The sequence below is a fragment of the Mycteria americana genome, chromosome 7 (assembly GCF_035582795.1).
Source record: "Mycteria americana isolate JAX WOST 10 ecotype Jacksonville Zoo and Gardens chromosome 7, USCA_MyAme_1.0, whole genome shotgun sequence".
Taxonomy (NCBI): domain Eukaryota; kingdom Metazoa; phylum Chordata; class Aves; order Ciconiiformes; family Ciconiidae; genus Mycteria; species Mycteria americana.
The window spans coordinates 12,950,967-12,962,417 of record NC_134371.1 but is presented as its reverse complement, the minus strand read 5'-3'; the positions used below and the strand labels follow the sequence as shown (position 1 = coordinate 12,962,417).

Below are 11,451 nucleotides of genomic sequence, written 5' to 3'. Positions count from 1 at the left end.
AGCGCTGGTGTGGAGCAGGGCCACTGCTCAACATGGCCCAGGGTGGGGTCTGATCCACACAGGGCTTGTTTCATTTTTAGTTTAGTTAATTCATGGATAATTTTGGTGCAGGGCTTGCGGGTCATTCACAGTGAGGGGACTTGGAAACACCAGCTGAAAGGGGAGGGCTTCACTGTTTACAGGGACAGGAGGGGATGTAGTAAGGAGGAGCTGGAAGTGAAGAAGAAGATGGGCTTTGTAACACACCATGGGACAGAGGTGGACAGGAGACAACCAAAGCACCCCTGCATGGGAGGGAAATGCCAAGAAGCGGGGGGAGCCAATTTGCAGCACTGCTTTGCAGGACCCCCAGCTCCTCTGGCTTGTCTCACAGTGGACCTGATCTGCTGGCACATGAAGAAGCCCCCAAAAAAGCAAAGGCTGAGCACTGAGCTGCAGCCAGCCTCTCCCTCCTCCTGCTGTTTGATTTGGCCGGGCAGGACGGATGCCTGGCAGCCTGCAGCAAGCGCCCGCCTGCTGCGGGGCAGGCTTTTTGTGGGGTGAGGGCCTCTCGGCCGCAAAAACCTCTCTTCGCATGCATCCTCCCGGGGCAGGAGCCTATTTGTCACCCCGCAGGCTGGGCACACCCCACTGACTGCTCGGCAGGGCTGAGCCTAGCACAAGTCCTCACCAGCTTACTCATGTTAGGCACAGGGTGGGGGAAAAATGACAACAAATGGGGCATTGCCTGAGCATTGGGAATAGCAAAAACCTGCTTTCGCGCCTTGCTCCCTTACTTACGTCCTCTCTCCACCTCTTCCCAGTAGGTTTTTAATGTTTAGTAAAGCTGGCTGTCCTCATGACAGGGTTTTGGCACACATACTGTCCTCATTTGACACACATACTTAGGTTTCTCCCCTCCCTGTCAGGAGCTGCCTGTCTTTGAGCTCCCTACCTCTCTGATTACTGCAGTTGTCACTTTTGGAAGTAGCTGGGCTGGGCTGACAACCCTGCTTGCCCCACACAAGCAGGCTGCGTAGCCACGACCTCTATTTCCCATTGACTGCTCAGCTGCATTTGCAAAATAAATACTGTATTTTCCTGGATCGTGGCTGCGTTTCCTCCTCCTGACAGACTTTTTTTTAAAAACAATGATGTCATGGCTTTTCCAGGCAGTTCAGCTGAAGCGATAGCAATCGCTCCCTTACTATCCGCAGGGCAGAGGTCTGCAGGCATCTGGCACAGGCAGCCCGTGCCAGCAAGCTTTGCTCAGCACGGACAATGTTTGCAGAGGGGAGGGAGCAGTCACACACAGGACTGCACTACGTGGCTGCAGAGCCCACAGACATTGAACTGGTCAGGCTAGCCCGCGTCAGTACCGCTGGGTTATTTGCCCTTTGAAAACCCAGCTGCAAATACAGGGTCTGACTCTTGCCAAGCCTCAGAAGAAAGAACAACACCAAACCGATAAACTGGCTGGTTTCCAGGAAGCTTCCCAGAATGTGTTTGAGCAGCTCCTTTGGTACCTATCTCCCGCTCCTCCCACATAAAGACCTGCCCAATGGATGGGGATGTGGTTGAGTTTTCCTTTTCTTCAGATTTCTTCTGCACTGAAAATAACCACCTTGCCACACTGCCAGCTCCTTCCCCATTTTACTTCTCAGCACAGGCTTCAGGAAGGCCCAGGAGGGAATGGGGATTCAAGTTTCCCGGGGCTGAGCAGGAGCCTAGGGGTGCCCACAGCGATGCTGTGAACCGCTGTGCTGAACTTGCTGCGCTCACCAATTTATTCTCTAGTCCTCGGGCCTGGTTTTAGTGCTGAAAAACCTGTTCTGAGTATTAAAAAAAAAAAAAAAAAAAGACACTAAAATGTGGAAGGCTTAAATGCAGGCACCAAGGCTGGGACTTTCCAAAAAGTGGATGTTTGGAAAAATCGGCGTACAGCTGGACGCAAGGAGAGCGCCGGCGCTCGCTGTCTCCCGGCAGCGCTGCCGGCCGGCTTGCCCCTGCCCCGCACACCCCGCGGCCCCCGCCCGCAGCAGCCCCGGCCCCGGGCGCGGCGGGGCCGAGCTCCGACCGCCCGGGCGGGCCCGGCGGGAGCGTTCGGGGCGCTCCGCTGTATTCTGCCGGGTCTCCACGAGAGGGCAGGCCAAGACGGAGTTTTAAGCAAGGAGTCCCTGGAATAAAGACATCGGTCCCAAAAAAAAAAAAAAAAAAACCAAACAAAAAACCAAAAACCAAATTGCAGCCCGACCTATGACATCTCTTGCCGGCGAGTAAAAATCTTACAACCTGGGGGAAGGTTTGCAGGCAGAAGGCAGGTGCTTGCCTGCAGCTTGTCCCCAGGGCCAGCCAGTCCCCCCCGGTGTGGATCTGCTGTGGGGAATGACCAGCTGCAGCCCGAGGCAGCCGGGAGCAGCCTGAGAGCCCTTGCGATCCCATGGGCAGGATCCTGTGTCACTGGGATGCATGCTGCCTGTTCGTGGGGTTGGACCCAGGTGCCCATGGCCACCTGGAGCCTCCTGGCCTGGCCTCTCTGAGAGGGGATCAGTGTCACAGCTGGAGGGAAGGGAGGCCCAAGCTCTTGTTGTGGAGCTGGTGTTTATAGGGGAGACTTATATAGAAAGAGAAAGCAGAGCCCTGTATTATTTCATGATTTCATGTGCTCGCCCATCTGTATCCACCATCTCTTGTCTTATGCTGCTAACTCCTTACAGCACAGGCTAGCATCTGTTTGTACAGACCCCAACACAGCCCCATCCATGGCTCCTAGCAGTCACCACAGTGGTACAGGTAAATACCCCGATACTGCGCTTAGCTCATCCTGTTCACCTGTCCTTCTGCACAGGTTTGTGCTGACCTTTCTCTTGTCTGACTTCAAGGGGGCTGCTTTCAACCCTACAAATGCCGTGGCAGCATCCTAGGAGGCTGAGACTGGGAATGAATCTCAGGTAGCAGCAACAGAAATCCTGAACACAGCTTGGGCTCTTAGACAGAGTCATCGGAAAAATTAGGTAGCAGGATCCTTCCTCTGTGAACCTCCACAGCCTGGCTCCTCTCCCACTTTGCTACTTGGAGCAGAAATGCCAGAGGACTGTAATTAATGGAAAGTCCAATTCTTTTGGATTTGTGCCCAAGTTTTCCTATAGAAACAGCATTTTACCCAGAAAACTCTCAGGGCTGTTGCAAGTCCATGTACGATCCCAGCCCTGCCGCTCTCTGCATGGCCCGCCCCAGGGACGCACAGTACCAGTCGGTGGGAGTTTCTCTCCCTTGTTGAGCTCTTGTTTCTCATTATCTTTCAGGCATGACTGACTGCTCTTCCTCTGCCCTTCTGTATCTCCTGGGGTAGCATCAGCCCTCCACAAGGAAGCTGCTCCATTAGGTTTTCAGCAAGCTGCAAGAGCTGCGGGGCTGTGGCGGCTTCCTCACTGCCCCATAGCACGGGATGCATGTCCAGAGCCAGGATGAGGAATTTCACGGCCTCACCTCCCAGATCACAGCTCAGCCCTACTGGGTTGAGTGCTAGAATATAAGAAAAAGCAGTTTTTCCCTGCTAGCAAGGTAGTGATACATGGCAAAACGTCCTGCTCATGAAAGCAGAGCTGTGAGAGTCTGGAGAGCATTTTGTAGGTGATAGCCAGGGAGATGAGGTGCGATGGGAGCCGGTCTTGCGGCTGCAGTGACGGCAGAGGGCACGCTTTGCCGGTGCGGAGCTGAGCGTGCAGCCTGTGCACACAGTCCCGGGCACTGCTGGACTGCTCTGGATCTGTGGAGCAAGCTGGAAACGTGGGGGTAAGGAAGCAGTCACAGGAATTCAATGCAATTCAATTGTCTGCAAAAGCTACATGCCCTGCAGCGCTGCGGCAGAAAGAAAGGAACAGAATCGCCTTTGCCGCAGCCAAGCGGATGATGGATTTATCTGGCTGGGGAATGAGTGTAAAAAAATTCAGAGCACAGTGAACCCATGGAGGAGCTGGTGGAGGGGGGACTGGTAAATCAATCTGCAACTGAATTCACTCCTCCGTGCCTGCACCAGAGTCATAAGGACGTCTGGAGGTCTGCCCTTACCTAGGAGACAGTCCGAGGACATATGGAGCAGGTGGACTCCCTTTCTCTACTTCTTCATTGCCAGTTCCTTCAGGTCAGCACAAGATGGTTTTTCTGAATCAAAGTGCAGGTTTTCATCTTCATTTAAGTTGTATTTTTCCTTTAGATTTCCTTTGAAATAAAATATCAAAACTTATCAGCTGGAGATCAGAGCGATTGTCCCAAATTCTACCTGAGGGCACCAAGAATTTTGGTTCATTCAACATTTTATCCAGCAACAAGTCTCAGACCTAGTGGGAACTCAGTTTCTCTCCTTTAAACAGGCTGAGATGTCTCTAGGGGAACTTTCCTACCAAAGGCCCAGCTCTGGTCCTGCCTCCACCAGCCTCACAACCTCAGCTGAATCCTAGGAAGAGAAAACCAGCCAAGGTGGGCATCAGAGCCTTCCTGAGGCTGCTCTAGCTCATGAGCCAAGTCATCTCCTGTTGAGGTGCAGGACCAGAGGGCAGAAAATGAGCACACCTTTGCTTTCCTCAGGTAAGTGTCTGAAGTTCAGTGGGACAAATCCAAGACATTTCCCTGCACTAATATCTTTCCTGTTGCTAGAGGACACCGCTGTAATTCCTCCAGCCTCCCCATTTGCCTCCCAGGCAGAGGGGGGAGCAGGGACACAGCTGCTCAGCTCCAGTGCTGCACGGAGAGGTGGAGTCAGAGCCAACCTGGTCTTCCAAACCTTGTCCCCATGTGGCTGGAAGAGCCACAGTAGCCAGAGTAACCATCAAAACCAGGGATCTGCAATGTGACTGAGGGTCTGTGCTTGCCAGGGACTACACTGTAGGGAGCACATCTCTCCAACTGCAGCGAAGTTGCTCCTAGCCCGAAGCCCTGTTGGGCATTATTGCTCTGCAGCAGGATGCTCTGCAGCAGGCCTGCGCTGCCAGATGGCCAGGGAGGGTTGGCAGGGGAGGGCTGGGGTGGATAGATGTTAAAATGAAAAACAAAGGGTAGGTGAGGACAGGGGCCAGAAAGGAACAGCCCTGGGCTGAAAGTCTTTTGCAGGGCTGGACTCAAGCACACAGAGGTGCTGCAGGTAGCTGGAGAAGAATGGGGCACTGAGCAGTCTGGATTTGGGCAGGACATCAAGAATGGCCTCTCAAAACCCCTTAAGGGCTCAAGTCTGATATCTTGCCCCATTTTACACCAGCATGACCATACCAGCTTCCTAAAATCAGCCCTGCTGGCCTGCCCAGAGCCCACCCATCTCAGACTGAGCTCTGCACCTCTACAAAATCCTGTTAAAGGTGTCTGAGTCCTGCTGGCCCTGCACAAAGCTGGCAGGAAACAAGAAATATGGGGAACTCATCAAGGAGGTTGTTCCTGCTCTGTGCCAACTCCTACAGCTCCCAGCTCCATGCTGGTTTGCAGATGGGTCCTAACGGTACCGAAATGTAGCGTGGCTTTCCATCCCATGCAGCAGTCCAAGTCTGCGCTCCAGCCCATTGCTATACCCTGAGAAATCAGACACTGAACTGATCCCTGCGGCACATCAGTGCAGATCCATAGCTGTGGCAGCTCAAGGAGCTGGTAGCCGTTCCTCCCCGTTCAGGAGTGATGAGGCTCCCAGTGTCCCCTTCCCTTTGGGGTGACAAGCTGAATGGCAAAAAGATGCCAGGCTGGACAGTCGCCTGTGAAGTGGCAGGGGACATTAGGTAACCGCTTCCAGCAGCCACAGGGGAGTCTGAAATAAGGCAGTGCTGCTCCCCATTCTCTGTTCCTCCCTGATACAGCACTCAAGCAAGCTGCTCTGCCCTGGGCTGCGGGAGCTGGGACGAGCTGCTGGGGAGTTGGGGCCCTTTGCAAAGCTGGCCCAGGCTGGCACTGCAGCGTGGCACAGCTGGGTTGTGCTGTGCTAAGGATGAGAGCCTAGGGGTTACAAAAGCAGCCTATTCCCAGTGCAAGTAAACAGGGATACCGGCACAGCTGGGAGGAGTGGGGGAATCACTGCTACTGGGGGAAACCATCCCTAGGAAATCTGTCTGGAAGGCAGCAAGAGGGCCAGGATAGGTTTGATGCCCTGGCATCTGCTGCCTTGGCCATTTGCCATGCCCAGAACTGGCTTTGCTTCTTTGGCTGCAGGACAAGAGAGATGCTGGTCAGCTGCTAGCACAGGGACACAGTGGAGAGAGAAGTTCTAGGAGTCATGGCCCTTGGAGCCAGCTTGCTCTTTTTGGGTCCATATCACTCCTGTTGGCCTTGGCAGGAGGCTGTGTCCTATGCTCAAAACAAGGGAATGTGTCTGAACCCACAGCAGAGACTGACTCCTCTCCACCAGCTCTCCCAGAGCAATACCAGTGCTAGAAGACAGGCAGGGTCCCAGGAGCGCAGAGCTTGGCCTCTTTCAAGTCAGACAGCCGGGGAAAAGCTGGCTGTAAAAGCAGCACAAGTCAACCTTCCCCGCAAGGCCTTCTGGGCTACAAATGAAGGCTTCTTCTCTCATGGGTGTCATTCATTTGCACCATGATTTGGGGAGGATGCAAAGGATGAAGGCCATGTATGGCTGCAGATATACACACAGAGGAAGGGAGGCACCATCCAGGGAGGGCAGTCCCTGTTCAGCCCAGAGGCTGAACCAGTGACCAGCACCAATTCCTCTTGCTGGACTGTAAAGCAGAGCAGGAACACCTTGGTTCATGCTCCATGCTCCCAGACCAGCCTCAGCAGCACCAGGGTTGAAGGGGCACAGGGGGGGAGGCACATTAATTCAACATGAAATGAAATGTCCTTTTGGAGATTTCTGGAGACCGTTGTGCAGTACTTGGGTCCTTGTCCCCACAAGCCTTTGACTTTCCCCAGCTGGAAATTGAGCGGGGAGAGAGCTCCTGATGCCCCTTTCCTGGGAGGTAGCAGAGCCCCTTCCTTGCACGTCCTCCTCTGTTCCTGCCAGCTGGGAGACAGCTGAAGAGGCCTGTCCTCTGGGGCGGCAGGGGCTCACAGCAGCTTTGCCTGGTGTGGGCATCAGCCATCTCAGGGGGACAGGCTGGAAGAGTGGGGGAGCCTGACCATCCCAGCAGGACAGGCACATCCCCCATGGGCCAGCAGGTCCAATGACCTCGGGACGGGGACAGGGGTCCCTGCAGGCTCAGCCAGGGATCTGCACGCCTCGACCAGTTTGTCACTGCTTCCCCGGGCTGCAGAGCTACGGCAGAGCCGGGGCACTCTCCCGGCAGGCTGCCGGCTGCCAGCGGAGCTGTCCCGACGGCCGGGGCAGCTGGCCGGGGACGGGGGGACGCTCTGGGCAAGGACCGGTGCCGGAGAGCCCACAGGGGCCATGGAAGGCAGAAAGGACCCCCGGGGGCAGCTCAGCATCCCTGCTGGAGCCGGGGGCGAATCCGCCCTTAAGGTGACCCTTTCCAGCTCCCCGGACTCCGCAGCCATTTCTTAACCGACGGGGCGGGAAGCCGCGCTAGGGCCAGGGGCTTTGGCACCGGGACTGCTGGGGGGCTTAGCCCTCCGGCATGGGGGTCAGACCCGCGGGGTGGGCGGTGCACAGCCGGGACCCCCCACCGCCGCTGCAGGGGGCTTGTGGCTGGGGAGGAGGGAGCGGGCGAGCAGGGTCGGGGGCTCCGGAGGGGCGGTGGTTCGGGCAGAAAACGCACCGGGGGCCGGGGGGACGGCCGGGGGGCGGCCGGAGCGGAGTACTCGGGGGGGCACCGTGGGCGCTTGGCCAGCCCCGGGCAGAGCGGAGCATCCCCGGCCCCGGCCCCCCCCCGGTCCCGGGCAGGGACCCACCCCCGGCGGCGTGGGGCGAGGGGGGCGCCCCCGCCCTGACGTCAGGAGAAGGGTTTATAAAGGCGGCGGGCGGCGAGGAGATCCCCAACGCCGGAGCCGAGCCGCAGCGGAGCCGCCAGCGCCGCCCCGCCGCCGCCTCTCCGCGCCCGACCCGCCGGCGAGATGCTGTCGTGCCGCCTCCAGTGCGCCCTGGCCCTGCTCTCCATCGCCCTGGCCCTCGGCACCGTCTCGGCCGCCCCCTCGGACCCGCGGCTCCGGCAGTTCCTGCAGAAGTCCCTGGCTGCCGCCGCCGGGAAGCAGGTGAGAGCCCCGCGACGGGGCGGCCACTGCGGGCACCCCTCGGGCACCCCACTGGGCACCCCGACGCCCCTGCTTCAGACCCCCGCTTCTCCGCTGCAGACCCCCGCTTCTCCTCCGGAGACCGCCCCAGTTCTCTGCTGCAGACCTTCCATGTCCCCACCAGAGCCTCTGGCACCCCCATTACAGACCCCCGGCTTCCCTGCTGCAGACCCCTCCAGTTCCCCACTGGACACCCCAGTAGCCTCAGTGCAGACCTCCAGGTCCTCACCGGACCTCCCCAATGACCCCGTTTCAGAACCCCAGTTGCTTGCTGCAGATCCCGGTTCCCCGGCAGATCCCCTGGTTCCCTGCCCGGGCTGAGCCAGCGACAGGCTGGGCAGCTGGGGGAAGAAAAGGGAGAACCCCCCAGCCCAGCCCAGCTGGGTGCCGGCGGGGAATGAGGGGCAGCCGCTGCCAGGGCAGAGGGCAGAGCCCCTGGTGAAGCTCTCCAGGGCTTCTCTGGGGCACTGAACCAAGGCAGCTGCCTCAGTGCAGCAGGGGGATGTCTTTAACCATGCAAAGGGGCAGACAGGGCTTGGAGGGGCAAGAGGAAAAATAACCCCCAGTTAGAAGGTTCCCCAACTCAGCTTCCCCTGCAAGCTCCCCCAAAGACCTTTCCCCATGTCACTTTAGCAGCATCCTTGCGGCATCTTCGCTGAGTCCAGCACAGCGTGCTGGAGCAGTGGGAAGGGAAGGAAGGGAAGGTGGGGTGGTGCTCGGATGAGCTCATTCCCTGCCACAGCCAGGACAGCAGTCTCTTCCCCATACCAGGTAGATGTCAGCACTCCTCTGCTCCGCTTTATTTCGTAGGCGCAGCTGCTGCGTAGCAGCTGTGGGGCTGGGCTCTTTGGAAAGCTGGGGCTCCCCTTCTCCTCCAGAGTCGAGCATGTCTCTAATCTGGGCAGAAAGGTGTCTTAGAGGGACAGAGTGGTGAGCCCCCAAAAGCCAAAGAGTAACTGCGGTCTCTCTCCCTCTCTCTTTCTCCCCCAAGGAACTGGCCAAGTACTTTTTGGCAGAACTGCTCTCAGAGCCAAGCCAGACAGAAAATGAAGCCCTGGAGTCTGAGGACTTGTCCCGAGGGGCTGAGCAGGATGAAGTGAGACTGGAGCTGGAGCGCTCGGCTAACTCAAACCCCGCGCTGGCGCCCCGGGAACGCAAAGCGGGCTGCAAGAACTTCTTCTGGAAAACTTTCACATCCTGTTAGCTTTTGAAACCCACCTCTCCTCCCCATCCATCCCTGCCTTCTTCCTAGCCCCCCGCCCTGAGCAGAACCTTCACCACAAGAGGCGAAGACTGTAAATACACAATCCACGGTTATGGTGAAATTAAACAAACAAGGAAAATTTGAGTTTGATTTCCAGTTGTTTTAATAAAACTTTCTGTTCCAATTGTACACGATTTGCTTGAGTTGTGATTTCTGACTAGTTCTTTAATGACATGCACTCTGCAACTCTTTCAGATGTACTATTTTTAATTCTTTGTTGCAATAAAGTTTATGTTTCAAATGGTGATGCTGAGACTTGGTGGTCAATGAGAAAACCTAAGTCACCTCTCTCAGACTGCTTGTCTTCAAAATGCCGCCCGTCTCAGGGCGGCAACAGCAAACAGCATCCATGTACATGCATATACACACGCACGCACACAGTATCTCTTAAAGTGAATTTTTTTGCTCTGGTCTTTCTGAGGGACCTAGAAACACAGTGGTATTTTAGGTATCAAATCCCTGTAATTGTGGCTGAGTCAAATCCACAGCACTGGCACTTCAATCAGTCTAGAGGATTTACACCCATCACCAAAGACATCACTATAAATCACAGCTGTGTATTCCAAGCAACGGGGATCATAAAGGTGGTTCACAGTACAAGTTCACCCCACGCATATCTCATTCCCTCCTCAGCCACAAACACTAAAAGGTTTTCTTGCCTGCCATGTTTTACTCCTTGCAACATCCCTGACAAACACTGCTGCTGGGATTCCTTCGGAAAGTTTTCCTTTGTTCTGCTGCGCAGGGGAATGTTTCGCATCCCTGTAAAGCAGAGGTGTTAACCCCATGCTGTCAGCCCCTCTCCATCTAATAAACTGGTTACAGCAGTTTTTCTACCCACTACATCATCATTAAAGGCAATATTAAAACGTTCAGTAGGGTAGGAGATAGCATCGGGGAAAAAGACATGCTTCTCTCAATGGAAGATAAATTCTTTGTGCTTTTGCAGAGTCTCTTCCCTTTCTGGCCGTGCTGGTTTGTGACATGCAATCATGGGTGAGTTGGAGCCATAGAGCATGCATCCTGCGTGGGGGATGGGTGTCACTTTGAGGAGAAATTCATCATTCAGGACAAAAAGTAACAAATATTTTGTAGCCTTCATATGTGAAGGAAATGGGGGATCTTAGACATGTTCATGGGGAGGGCTGAGCATGACCCCGGTGGAGGTGGATTCCGCAGCTGAGGGCTTGTTAAGTCACCTCTGGTCTATGCTGAGCGTAGCTCTCTGTGGGGCATCGTTCTTGATGGCTTGTGGGCCATTGCCTTTATTCTTGGTCTGTGCCTCCTCTCCCTGTGGGCAGGGTTTGTTAGATTCGAGTTGGGGGCAGGTGAATCCCTTGTCATTGGGAACTATAGCAGTGCCGATGTGAAATGCCAGCCCTGCCACGCTCGCTCCCCGCAGGGCTCGGCTGGGCTGCTCCACAGCAGACTGGCAACAGGCGAGGGCAGCGGGGGACGTGTGCGGGGAGGGGAGCTGATGGCATCAGCCCCTCCGAGCCCAGAGGCAGGACTGGATGCTGCCCTCCCTCCCTGGAGCAGGGCACCTGCGGCTGCTGCCTGTGCTGCAGGCAGGGTTAAGGGCTGCCTGCTCCCTGCCTGGCTGCTGCCGGGGAAGCCGAATCCTGCACCCTCTGGAGAAGCCTTGCCGTGACATGATCCTGCATCTCCCCAGCTCCTGGGAGCTCCCTCTCCTCCTCCCTTGTAAGAGGGATAGGTTTTGCCGTGTGACCTGGGGAAATGCGTGGTGCTCAGCCTCCACTGCCCCCCACGCAGTGCAGCGGGGTTAATGGCTGTACCCTCTTTACCAGAGCTGGGCACGTTGCAGACTGGGCAGGGAACGGTGATCCTCCCGGCGATTTGGGGGTACAGGGGGAGAGCCCTGGCACACAGGGCACACTTTTTCATCCCCTGGATTTCTGTGGCTGGTACAGCTGTGGAGGGTGCAGGATTGACTCACCCCTGGGAGAGGGGCAGGGCTGGCACTGCTGGGGGGGAAGCCTCCAAAAAGACATTTGTGAAGCACAGGTAAC

General features: G+C 56.3%; 1 protein-coding gene across 1 annotated transcript; it reads left to right on the top strand.

Annotated features, from left to right (window-relative positions):
* Positions 1-7,980: 7,980 nt before the first annotated feature.
* SST (somatostatin) lies at positions 7,981-9,361 on the top strand. The gene is made up of 2 exons (XM_075509103.1): positions 7,981-8,118; positions 9,149-9,361. Exons 1-2 carry the CDS (start codon positions 7,981-7,983, stop codon positions 9,359-9,361), a joined length of 351 nt encoding a protein of 116 aa, XP_075365218.1.
* The last annotated feature ends 2,090 nt before the right edge of the window (positions 9,362-11,451 follow it).